Here is a 13,677-nt window from a genome sequence, read left to right as displayed (position 1 = left end):
TCCTATCTCTTTCTCCCTACATCTGCGTCTTTATCTCTCACTTTTTATCTGTCCTGTCTTCTCCTCTCTTCTGCTTCTGTTTATTTCCAAACTTCCTGGCGGCTAGGGTTAACCCTGTGCAAATAGCCTACCTTGGTCTAGGCGCATTGGGTTATAGTAGCTTTGTACGGCTGGCGTCTGCAGGTTTTAGCACCCGCAAAGTTGTAGCGTCCCCTCGTTGGGCTCCGTGGTGGGTGGCCGCCAACGCTTCTGAAGAAAATAAACAGGCATGCATAGAGCATTTCCATTATTAAGGGATCGTACCGCCTTAAAGCGCGTACGCACCGAAGGCTTAGGATTTTTCAACCGATCAACTGAAAACTTCCCCCATTTTCATGTTATACATAGTGAGATCAGCAGCAAGCAAGCCAGAACTGTATCCCCCTTTATAGTAGCCAGATGTCTCACAGAAACTCTAGGAGCCGGGTACAAAGTTACCAAAATGGCCAGCGGAGACCTCCTCCTTGAAGTTCGAGAAAAAGAACAGTTTGAAAAGCTACAGAATCTTTCAACTTTTGGTGACACTCCCATCACTGTAACGCCACACAGATCCATGAACACAACCCGTGGAGTAGTATCTGATGCTGATTTGCTCGGCTTGACTGAAGAGGAACTTCTGGAGGGGTGGAAGAGTCAGAATGTGACCAATGTACAAAGGATCACCATTAGAAGAGACAACAAGGTAACACCAACAAAACACCTAATACTCGCGTTCGCTTCCAGTAATCTGCCTGAAAGTATTCAAACAGGGTACACTAAGACGTCGATCAGACCATACATACCTAACCCACGTCGTTGTTTTAAATGCCAGAAGTATGGCCGCGGCTCACAAAGCTGTCGTGGTCACCAAACTTGTGCACAATCAGAAGAACCATCACACTGTGTGAACTGTGGCGGAAATCATGCCGCATACTCACGGTCTTGCTCATTTTGGAAAAAAGAAAAGGAAATCATCACATTGAAAATTAAAGAAAATATCACATTCAAGGAAGCAAGACGAAGAGTGTCGCCATTTTATGGCGCTACATATGCTGATGCGGCGCGTCAGGGGGCAACGCCGCACGAGCCCTCGCCACTCCTTCGGCCAGCGCAGAGCGAGCCGACGGCTGTGGCACCTGTCCCCAAGGCGGCAGTAGTTCAGTCTACTCCGCCTCCTAGTGAATGGAGGCCGGAGACTCCAGGGTCCTCTAGTCTCAAGGCCTCCCCTCACCAGGCGAGGCCTAAAATCCGAACCACCAGCTCGCATGTGCGGGCACCCAGTGCCTCTGAGGAGGCAATGGATACAACGGTACCCTTGGTACCAAAAGAGCGGCGCGCCTCCTTGGAGCGCGCCAAGAAAAATAAAAAACCAATAACGGGGCCGGACGACCGTCCTGCCACCTGAATTAACGAGCTCACTCCAACACAGGATACTCTTTGTACACACAGCAGCGTCTCTCTTGTTTAAATATGCAGACAGAAATATTACAGCGGAACATCCGAGGCCTTCTTCGAAACCTCGATGACTTACAAGAACGCCTCCATGAACACAATTCAAGAGTGCTGTGTGTACAAGAGACACACTTAAAACGAACTAACACAAACTTTTTACGTAACTACATAATCTTCCGAAAGGATAGAGATGATGCCATGCTACCATCCGGTGGTGTAGCGGTTATAGTAAGTCAAGGTATAGCATGCACACAATTACCCCTTCAAACTTCCCTCGAGGCGGTGGCTGTCCGAGCAGTTATTCTAAACAAACTTGTCACTGTCTGCTCTTTGTACATACCTCCGCACCACCGTCTCGAAAAACTTCGATTCCAGTCTTTAATAGACGAACTACCTGAACCTTATCTGGTCCTTGGGGACCTGAACGCACATAATGGTCTGTGGGGTGACTCTCGCTGTGATGCACGAGGTCGTCTCATTGAACAATTCCTCATTTCATCGGGTGCTTGTCTGTTGAATAGGAAAGAGGCAACATACTATAACCTTGCCAACAAAACTTACTCTTCCATGGACCTCAGTATTGCATCTCCTTCACTTGTACCATTACTTCAGTGGAAAGTCATAAATAATCCATACGGAAGTGACCATTTCCCTTTAGTTTTGAGTACACCAATAATAACTGAATGTCCTCCACATGTCCCCAAATGGCTGGTAAACAAAGCCAACTAGGAACAATTTCAAAAGCTTACTCACCTGAATTGGACTGACATATGCGGGTTAGGCATAGATGAAGCTGTGCAGTACTTCACGGCTTTTCTTACTGACGCAACAACCAAGTGCATTCCACAAACATCTGGACTGCCCGGCAAACGACACGTTCCATGGTGGAACACTGAGTGTCAGAATGCGCGAAAGGAACAGAACAGGGCATGGAGGTTGCTGCGGAACTCGCCGACAGCGGAAAACCTTGAAAGCTTTAAGAAAATAAAATCTCGAGGCAGGAGAACGCGTCGGCAGGCCAGAAAAGAAAGCTGGCACAAGTTTTTATCAGGGATAAATTCATATACACAAGAGGCTAAAGTCTGGAACATGGTTCGTAGGGTAGCAGGAAGACAAGTACACTCACTCCCACTCGTAAACACACAGGGTGATAGCCTGGAAGATCAAGCGAACTTCCTCGGTGCACACTACGAGCGGGTGTCTAGCTCGTCACACTACACTGAAGCTTTCCAAAGACACAAAGCAAAGATAGAAAAGCAGAAACTAGAATCCAAGTGCACAAATTACGAGGAATACAACCAATATTTCAACTTAGCTGAGCTGCAAACATCACTAAACTCTTGCAATAATTCCGCTCCAGGCTACGACCGTGTCACATATGAAATGTTGAAAAACCTGCCGCTCAAAACGCAAAAAACTTTACTCTCTCTATACAATGCTATCTGGCTTTCAGGCACCATCCCTGCTTCCTGGAAAGAGGCTATTGTTATCCCTATTTTGAAACAGGGCAAGGACCCTTCCTCAGTTTCAAGTTATAGGCCCATTGCACTAACCAGCTGCCTTTGTAAACTTTTTGAAAAAATGATAAACCGGCGGCTTTTACATTTTTTTGAAACACACAATCTGCTCGACCAATTTCAGTGTGGGTTTCGGGAGGGTAGATCCACCACCGACCATCTGGTGCGTATCGAGGCACAGATCCGAGACGCTTTCGTCCACAAACAATACTTCCTCTCAGTGTTTCTCGATATCGAGAAGGCCTATGACACAACATGGCGTTTTGGCATATTAAGAGACTTGTCTCACCTGGGTGTGCGCGGTAGAATGCTTTCCATAATCGAGAGTTACTTGTCCAATCGGAAATTCCGTGTCCGTGTGGGCAGTATTCTCTCGCAAACATTTGTGCAAGAAACGGGAGTACCGCAAGGTGGTGTACTTAGTTGTACACTTTCTATTATTAAAATGAATTCCTTGCACCTGTCCATCCCCCGCAACATGTTCTATTCCACATATGTCGATGACGTCCAGCTTGGCTTTAAGTCATGCAACCTAGCAATGTGTGAGCGGCAGGTTCAGTTAGGTTTAAACAAGGTCTCCAAATGGGCAGAGGAAAACGGATTCCGGCTGAACCCAGGAAAAAGCACGTGTGTCTTGTTCTCCCGAAAGAGAGGCATGCATTCAGAACCCGACATTGAACTGAACGGCCAACGTCTGTCTGTGAATGCGGAGCATAAATTCCTAGGCTTAATCTTGGACAACAAGATGACCTTCGTACCACACATAAAGTATTTAAAAACAAAATGTTTAAAAGCCTTGAATGTTATAAAAGTGTTGTCACGTACTACGTGGGGTAGTGACAGGAAATGCCTCATGAACCTGTATAGAAGCCTCATTCGCACCCGCTTAGATTATGGTGCCATTGTTTACCAGTCTGCGACTCAAAGCGCTTTGAAGATGCTGGATCCCGTGCACCATTTAGGCATCGCCTTTCTACGGGTGCTTTTCGCACCAGCCACGTAGAAAGCCTTTACGTTGAGTCGAATGAGTGGTCGCTTCATCTGCAAAGAACTTACATGTCCTTTGTATATTTTCTTAATGTGAAAGCAGACAAGAGGCACCCCTCATACTCTACGATTAATGATTTGTCGAGCTCTATTTTGTTTCAAAACAGGCCTTCAATGAGGCAGCCCTTCTCAGTTCGCCTGAAGGGTCTAGCTGAGGACACTGGAGTGTCACTCGAACACAGTTTTATGGCCCCTGTAGCATACCTTCCACCGTGGCAATGGCAGACTATAGATTGCGATGTCTCTTTCCTTGAAATTACAAAACATGTGCCTATCGCCCATATTGGAACATACTTCCTGGAACTTCAACACAAATACACACGTCCTGAGTTCTTTACAGATGCCTCTAACTCCTCTGTGTCCTACGCTGCTGTTGGCCCTTCCTTTTCGGATGCTGGCCCTCTACATCCAGGCACAAGTATCTTCACAGCAGAAGCTTACGCGATACTTGTGGCAGCTAAACACATCAAAAAATTACAAATACAAAAAGCAGTAACTTTTACAGACTCCCTCAGTGTGGTAACGGCTCTGCACAGTCTTAAAAAACAAAAAAACCCTGTCCTCGTTTCACTTTACTCCATTTTATGCACACTCTACACACTCAACCAGCATGTTGTAGTGTGCTGGGTGCCAGGGCACCGTGAGATTCAAGGCAAAGTGAGGGCGGATCAGCTTGCTGCATCCGTCCACAAAAGCACTGCCCCTACACCCATATCAATCCCAGCCCTTGATCTTAAGCCTTCTCTCAAACGAAACCTCAGGGACTACTGGCAGAGCAAGTGGGATACACACACACAAAACAAACTACACGTTATTAAGCCACACCTTGGTCATTGGCTGCCCGTATCGAAATCGCGTCATACAGAGGTAATACTAACGAGACTCAGGATAGGACACACATACACGACACACACATATCTTTTGTCTGGTAGCGATCCACCATTGTGTGACAGATGTGGTGAATAATTGACAGTACTTCACATGTTAATCCAATGCAAACACTTAGAAACTCTAAGAAAACGACATTTTCCATTACCCTACCGACAACATATACCTTTACACCCTGCAATGTTCGTCGGTAGGGAACCGCTTTTTAGTCATAAATCATTGTTAGCGTTTTTAAAAGAAATTCATAATTTTCATATCATATACCCGGGCATTCCGTAGCACGACCTCTCTAGAGAGGTTTTTGCTGCGGAGGTTACACAAGAAAGCACTTGCCTCACGGCCCTTGGACGCAAAGGTATAAACGGGTGAGGCACTTGTGCTAATGCCATACATATCCACCATCGTCTTTATTATCACCAACTTTTGTCATCTATTCACACCACACACATCTTTCACGGCATGGTCATCATTTTATTATTTGTATGTTCTTACCCGCCTTATCGCGAGGAATTTTATGGCCCTTATACAGCCGCTTATCACAATCATTGTCCATATTTTTAGTAAGATGAACTGGCGCTCTTTGGCCAACAATTGGCTCTTGCACCAAAAAACACCATATATCATCATCATCATCTTCAAATACTTCGAAGGAAAATGGCGTGGGGGGGGGGGGTGAAAGGATATTGCTAAGCATGTTTTTATGAGTTTGTGTTTCTTTTGGTTTGGTTGATGAATCACTGGCAGGGAGGTTATCTATAGTCGTCTCATCAAGAATGAGGCAATGCAGAGGCTGAATTGCTACTGTTAAAGGGAACATCGAAGCACGTGGCAGCCACTGGGCGCCACAGTTGGCCAGCGGCTGCAACAGGTTTTGCTCAGGCGCACTGCAAGTGGTGCTCTTTTGTTTTTCGTGATGTCTGCCAGCCACGCTTCAAATCGTCGTGAAGTACACTGTTCATGCAATGAAAGGAACAGCGCATGTGGTGCTTGCTGCGCGTTTGCAAAACCTAACGCAGCCTGCACCTGGCAATGGCGGCGAGCAACCGCCACGCACTCAGATGTTCCCTTGAACAGTGCACCCCTGTGTACAGGATTTGTTGCAACCAAAATGTTCCCAACAACACTTTAAACGGGAAAGGCAGTGGTTAAATTCTTGCGAGGTATAGGGCAAAGATAGTATTTCTTCTTCTTTCGACTTCTGCAGAAGCCCAACTGATGTGGCTGACAAGGGTGTGCTCAGTCCTAGTCCGGAGCTCCAAATTTGCTTCGTAGGTGTCAATATATACAAACATCTGAAATTTTGAAGGCTAAGAGTATTCGTCGTTTGATTTTTCTGACTTGCTTGAATTTCTTTGCCAAAACAGTATTAATTGAGCCCTTGCTACATCTGTGATCTATATGTTGGAAGCAGCGTTTTCTCGAATCAGTACATTTGCAACTGTAGCAGATCTTGAAAGGCGGCCTTGCTGTAGTGTAAAAGTGTGATGACGTGAAGCTTATTAGAATTCTGAAGGAGCCACTATCAATCAGACTATGACTGTATTTGTCTTTGGGATGTTTGAATAGTTTGAATAGTAAAATTTCAGTGCGAATTGAATCAAATGGCAAACACTATTAGAAAAATATTTGAAACTTCGAAAATTCGCACACCCCAATGAAAAAACACTGACAGGCTCCTGTATGCCTTCACCGAGGATGACACAAAGCTGAAAGCAAAAGTCTTTTTCTTCTAATTCGGTTGCATTGATTCACTTGCACCTGAAAGCTTTCTACACCTAGCGTGATTTGGCACTGCCTTAGGGACGCGAGACATTAGAAGCTTTCAGCACCTCATGTGCCGCCCCGCCGCGTTGGTCCAACGGAGGAAGAAATGTTGTAGGCCCGTGTGCTCAGATTTTGCTGCACGTTAAAGAACCCCAGGTGGTCGAAATTTCCGGAGCCCTCCACTACGGCGTCTCTCATAATCATATGGTGGTTTTGGGACGTTAAACCCCACATATCAATCACCTCATGTGCCTCGGAAAGTTGGCCACCTGTGGCCAGGGGACATCGCGGGAACACCTCAAATTTTGACGATATCGGATGTCATTGCACGATGATAATCCTTTGCATCACCAGTGTTGGCACTAATGGTTACTTTTGTACTTAATGAGGCATCTGAAGCTTTCACATTATTTAGGGTTGTTGTCTGAAACAGATACTTATATGGATTGACCTTGCAGCTGGCAAAACACTGTTATTTGTTTTATACTGTGCAAAGCAGAGCAGATTGACTAAGAATGTTTTCACATTGCAAACTACGCTACCAGCAACGTGAACGTGGGTATAGCCAATCTTGGCAATTTTTTTCGTAATGTTCGGCAGCCATTTTACCATTGAATTCATTGTTTTGCTAAGAACAAGACAGGATCCTCGTTGAATATTTATCTGGCTTTTAACCTTGCTTTTTCCTGAGGCATTGTGATATTTGCTAAATGAAACTGCTTGGTTTTGTCACAAAAATTTGCGCAGGTGCAAGTGCCAAATATGAAAAGTTACTTGCCACCGGAGCTGGCTTTTTCAGCTCCAAAGGTATGTGCATAGCACATTGCATGTTTACATTGTTTACTTGCTAAGTGCTTTCTGGATTATCTGCTCAAGGTGTGTGCCTTATCTTACCTTGACTTGATACAGTCGATCCCGGATATATCAAACTCGAATATATCGAATTATTGGCTATATCGAACTGTTAAGAAATCCCCTTGAATTTACTTTGCAAAAGTATGGGGACGTGCACCCGTATAGTAGCGAACTTCCGCACCGTGGAACATCCGCTTTATCAAACGCTGCGCCGCGCCGAAATTCAGAAATTGCATCTTCTCGGCAAATATTGATCAATTTTCGGCCGCGTTCTAACAAGTTCCAATCTCTTTGCGTGCGCAAGTGACGAAAAGGCGGCATCGCATTTCTCTTGTTCGTTGCGTGGTGCTTGTGAGTGCACCAGTATGTTTGATGGGCAATATGCAGGTTCTAACGCACGGGCATAGTGTTTTTAAAAAAAAAAAAAACGATTGCCGAGGACACCAAAATTAAAATGCGAAGTGACTCGGCGATCTCGTTGCGATGTTCGCATTCCCTTCCTTGTTTGTTACCACACAATGGCATGCAAGCCTGAAAAGCATGGCCTTCAAAATGCAGATGTGCAACCTCGTGATATATTCTTGTTTTCGATTTTAAAATGCATGTCTAGAAGGCTACACTTCTTCTAGCTTTTCATATCAAAGCCGCTGAAAGCAGCGGCTGCCAGCTACAAAGCCACAAGTGACGTCGATATCGCCAACATGTCGATGGTGGGAACTTGGCGTTCTTTTGCGCATTCTGCTGGATTTGTGTACTTCTCAGCTCGGGAGTAGAACTGAACGTTGACCCGCACGCAGCGATAAAGATTATCACTGGTGCTTAGAGTAGCATCAAATAAAACACTATCGTTAACTTTTCTTGCAGGCCAGGTGATCACTTCGGGTGCGTCATGACCACTGGCAACAGCGTACGGTGCCTCATTTAATTCTGCGACGTAGCATTTCCGGGCACCATCTCAAACAGTGAGCGACTTCATCGGTGCAGATGACAATGTTTCTGACTGCATTGATGCTGAGATCATGGCTGCCATTGCCGGTGCCGCGGTGTACCCGTGTGGTTATGAATATGCCAACGCCTTCACTGCTGCCGCCTTGCCGCGGTGGTCTAGTGGCTAAAGTACTCGGCTGCTGAACCGCAGGTTGCAGGATCAAATCTCGGTTGCGGCAGCTGCATTTTCGATGGAGGCGAAAAATCTGTAGGCTAGTGTGCTCAGATTTGAGTGCACTTTAAAGAATGCAAGGTGGTGGAAATTTTTGAAGTCCTCCACTACGGCGTCTCTCATAATCATATGGTGGTTTTGGGACGTTAAACCCCACATATCAATCAAATCAATCATTCGCTGCTGCCGCTAACCGGCCTTTTGCCGCGCTACAAAGCTTGCATCGGAGTTCTGCGTCAATCAATGCTGTTGTGCCAGAAGAAGCTGAATTCATTAGAGTTTGAGTGAATCGTTATGTTGGCACTTGTAATTTCTGAGGCCTAAAATTCTTTAATTTAGGCCTTGAATATGCATACTCTCAAACTTCACTATAACGTAACGGGATATAACAAAATAATAGATATAACAAAGCAAATGAAGTTCCCCTTGAAAGCTGGCTTGAAAAAAACCGTGCAGTTTAAACATTGTTGTAACGAAGTAAAATTGACCGGTAAATGGATATAAAAAACTAAATTAGTCTCTTAAATATATAAAAAAATGACCGTAGTGTGTTAAGCATATCGTTTTTTGCAGAGTTTGACGCTCGTTCGGCGCGGCTCTTTTAAAACTCCTGCACCGACCTTACAGCCACGCCACGCGCGGCTGGGAGAGAAGTGGTTATAAGAGGGAAAAGAAGAGAAAAGTGAGCCCCGTAACTGTCTTCATCACGGTGCGACACCTCAACAGTAGCTCACAAAGGATGGGGTGAGGAGGGTTTAAAAGGATAGGATTAAATGTATAGAGAGAGAGAGAGATGCGCTGGGACAGCGAGCGAGAACATATGAGGGGATAGGAGAGATAGGAAAGATAGAAACACTGTCACAGGAGCGATTTCCCTCTCACGACGGCAACAGCTGCGTCTCTGCTGCTATCGTGGCTGCTACCATCTGCACCGAGAAAGGGGGACTCTCCGCGACAGCTTCTTTTTTTTTTTTTCCTCTTACTGCTCGTCCTTGAAAGGAGAAAGGTCTGTTCGTGCAGAGACGAAACATGGAGAAGCGTGGCACAGGCGCGTCGTAGATTGGCATTTGAGAGAGGGCAAACAATCTGCCATAGTCTTTCCTTTTTTTCTTTTCCTTCACGCGCAGCGTTGAGAGGTGCCGCCGTGGGATTGGGCATGATGGTGAGAACATTTTCAGAGCCCGGTATGTTCGAATTAACTGTCGCAAGTGCTTGTGCGTTCAAATTACAGGGAGTTTCCGCCCATTGGAATACACATAGCTTTGACGGGACCCAGCGTGAGTTCGAATTACCCGAAAGTTCAAATTAATGAGATTCGACTGAGTTTATTTTTTGTGGTCGCGTAGCAGTACTTCGGGCCTCGAGGCGGTTTCCTTCTTTACATGCTTATAGGTGTGCGCCCATCTGAGCATACATTGCCACAAACTGTTATAATCGATACAACAAAATAATTATAGGGCTCCCCTTTAACTTTGTTATAACGAGGTTTGAGTGTATTTAAATTTTGAATTATTGATATATCGAACTATTTCTCGATACCCTTCGAGTTCAATATATCTGGATCGACTGTATGTGAATAAAGAAAGGCCTCTTTTTTATTTAAGTCATCATGGAGCGTCACCAATGGGAAGTTTCATGAGATAAACGTTATCACAAATTGAGTTTCGTAGGGAGTAGCTTGCGTGTGAAACCTGTGTAAATAAATTCACTGCGTTAGTTGTACTGATTTCATACTTTCCTTCACAAAGTGCACTTAATGTACTCTCCATCTCCTTACCGCTCACACCATCTGCATAAATAAATATGTGCACTGCGTCTTGGTTCATTGGTGGGTCACAGCCTGTGCTCCACCTATGGGGCTGCAAAGTTACGTGCACTTATCTGCTTGCAATTACAATAATTTTGTGGCACTCTAAACTCAGAGGTAGGCTTTTTGTTGCTCGAGGATACACACACACACCGAAGAATACTTGTCTATGACCCACTGGTGACCCAGGAGGCACTCTAAAAAATGTTTGTGTGCGGCGTCACCCACCGTTGACCCACGTGAGTGATCTCTCCATCTTGTGCTGCCATCTAAAGTTCGCAACTGCAACTAATATATATTGTTTATTGCATTGTACATGAGGTGGCGCGACTGTTTCTAAGGAGCCAAGTGGCGGCAAGTTCCTCCAATGTGTTGCTTTCAAACTTTTCTTGTACCTTGTAAAAAAAAGACTTGCTGTTCAAAATGTATGAGTTTCCTGCTGCTCAAAAAAAAAAATGTGCCAAACGCTCGATGCAAACTTGGCAGTGCCATGGCAGTGCCATCTCGGAGGGAAAGAAAGATGCGTAGCTGCGTGTCTCAATGGTGGCTCACGACAGACGCTCCTGAGTGATATATCCCAAGGCCCACTGGACGGTGGCTCCACACCTAAAACCAGATCGGAAAAAGCATGCCACAGTGAACGCGTTAACCAACAGTCATATTTACACTTCACTCACTTAGCTCATTACGGTGTGGCACCAATCACCCTGATCTGAAGCATGAATTCTAACCAAGTTGACCTGTGATGCCCTAACATAGTTTAACATTCTTACTTAAAATATGGTAGCACTACATTTGACAAGCACAAGACAAAGATGTACATGACAGAACGAGTGCCCATCCTGTTATGTACTTCTCTGTCTCGTCCTCTTCAAACTTAGTGTTACGATATTTTAAGTACGGATGTGCCACCAGCTAGCCCCACAACGAGTTTTGTTAGCTGTTGGAAGATATAAGAAAATTAGAACAACTTGTTGCCTGTGTAGAGTAAATCTAAAAAAAGTAAATGAAATTTTATATGAGTGAAAATTTTGTAATTAGTACTTATTCTCTAGAACAATTTGTAGCTAGAAACTCACTTCATTGCATCAAATACACTGCCATAGATTGTCCTGTTTTCCTGCTTAAATTGAAATATTGAGGTACAAAACACAATGTAGCAGAAGCAAGGAGCTGGTCATTACTAAGTTATCACGGGGGTCTTTTGGCTATTCACATCTCCCTGGGGGCCTTTGCAGAACACCGGTGTGGACCTGGCAACCTTTGGACGTACACGTCCACGGGGAGCTCTGCGCAAAGTATCGCGGAGGCCACGGCCGATGGCCGGTGGAAATGTACAGATGGTGCAAGTAGCCGAGATAGCACAGGTTGACGAGGAAGAAGTGGTCGACGATGTCATGGCTGTTGAAGAGGAGCCTTCCCCAGGGTCAGTTTCTGTTTTTAGCTGAAGCACCTCGACAAGCCCAGCTCATTCATGTCAGGGGGCAACATTTCTAGGATATATAAACTGATTCCTCTTAGTAAAACTGCATGAAAATGCTAACAGTTGCCACAGGCACAATGTATGCATTCATTTGACATGCAGACTAGGCTATCTTGAGAGCTCCCATTGCTGCAGTATCGCATTGTTAGGCAGAGATAAATCTAAAGGAATTGTGCGGGCACCACTGGCATTGCTCATGCAGTATCGAGGCCAGCAGTGCAGAGGAGAGCAGCAATAGCCCATCGTCGGCACAAGTCGTCAACCTCCGTGCCTTGCGGCCCACCCGGCGGGACCGTGCGGCTTTATCAGAGCAGCAACCATCATCAGATTCCAACCAGTCCAAACGGTCAGTCTCGGCTTTCTCTCCTTAATTCTTAAACTCTGGCTCTTTCCGCATTTTTCTCTCTTTGTCTGCTTTAATTTTCTAAATAAGTTACTAAATTTCCTGTGAATATATACTATTCTCTGTCTCCCCTTGTAGAGAAGCACCGGGTGCAATTCTTATACAAAAGGGAAGCAGCTAGAAAAAGTCATCCTGTTGTCCCTATGTTGCTTCAGTTGTACCTGCTTCAAAGCCCAAGGCCATTTTTAATTTGAGCTGTGGTGCTGTATGCCAGAAGAGTAGGTTTTCACAATGTTGACTTAAACATGAGGGCTGTATCATTAAATGGGGTAGCGCAGGAGTCTCAAACTTATCATAGCTTGCAGGCCCTAGTCACGAAACGGTCTCCCACAAGGACCAGTACAGTGCAGAAAGTACTAGGAGAGATTCGTCACCATAACGCCAAACACACGGACACACATACAGGTGCACTGACACAGACGTGTGTTTTATATATATACACACAAACACAGTAGACTCGATTAAACAGAACCTGAAGGAACCAGGAAAGTGTGTCTACCGTGTATACATTCTCGCCTACCGTATATACATACACACCAGGTGTCCCAGCTATATTTAGCCAAGGGTTAAAAAATACAATATTAGAGGCGGACGAGTGAAATGAGTTGCATGTTGCTAGGAGTTGCATATTGTCGTCGCCACCGAGGGGGTGTCAGATTAGGCGCTGGTGGAAAGCCTCCGAGACCACGGTGACAATGATATATCTTCGGAGGTCGACTTGTCACGCTCTTCCGTCTCGCGCCATGCCGCGAGTTCGCGGGACTGTAGCCTTTGTGATGAATCGATTAGCTCTGACAACACAACGGCACGTTGAATGCAATGCAATGAGTGTGATAGCAACAAGTTGTAATGTTATACGAAGTAAAGCTGGCAGCCAACTCTTTTGGATCCGATATCGCAGAACTCCTATAAAACACTGGTGTAAGCAAATACGGCAGCTCCAGAAAGAAGTGCTCTTTTCACACAGTCTCTTCAGATTGAAGGCGCACTGACACTTGCCGAGATGGCTTGTGTGCCAGCAATCGTGACATCGCCCATGCAATCAAAGTTCACCTCGAGCGACCCCCCTCCCCCCCTCTTGAATTTTTTTTATGCTCGTTCAAGACAGGTGGTTTCCTTTCTAATTGAGCATTCAATGGCAGTTCTAGCAGGAAGGACGTGTTATCGTATGCATCCCCCAGGCAATGGAAATGGGCCGGCTCATTCGATCTCTACTGCAGTAGCGCGCGATTTAACTAGCTCGTGAAAGTTACGATGTGCGCGGGAGCATGTTATCAATTGTTA

The 13,677-nt window shown here is 45.4% G+C and overlaps 1 protein-coding gene across 3 annotated transcripts in view; it reads left to right on the top strand.

Moving 5' to 3' along the window:
- The window catches only part of pds5 (cohesin associated factor B pds5), a 65,778-nt gene that overhangs the window by 44,587 nt on the left and 7,514 nt on the right, over positions 1 to 13,677 (top strand). For all 3 annotated transcript variants that reach the window (XM_037421005.2, XM_037421007.2, XM_037421004.2), the window contains exons 22-24: positions 7,434 to 7,493; positions 11,746 to 11,933; positions 12,193 to 12,336. In XM_037421005.2, the coding sequence (XP_037276902.2) occupies positions 7,434 to 7,493; positions 11,746 to 11,933; positions 12,193 to 12,336 (392 nt within the window). The remainder of the gene's footprint in view (positions 1 to 7,433; positions 7,494 to 11,745; positions 11,934 to 12,192; positions 12,337 to 13,677) is intronic.

The sequence above is a fragment of the Rhipicephalus microplus genome, chromosome 2 (assembly GCF_043290135.1).
Source record: "Rhipicephalus microplus isolate Deutch F79 chromosome 2, USDA_Rmic, whole genome shotgun sequence".
NCBI lineage: Eukaryota > Metazoa > Arthropoda > Arachnida > Ixodida > Ixodidae > Rhipicephalus > Rhipicephalus microplus.
This window is presented reverse-complemented; position numbering and strand designations above follow the sequence as displayed.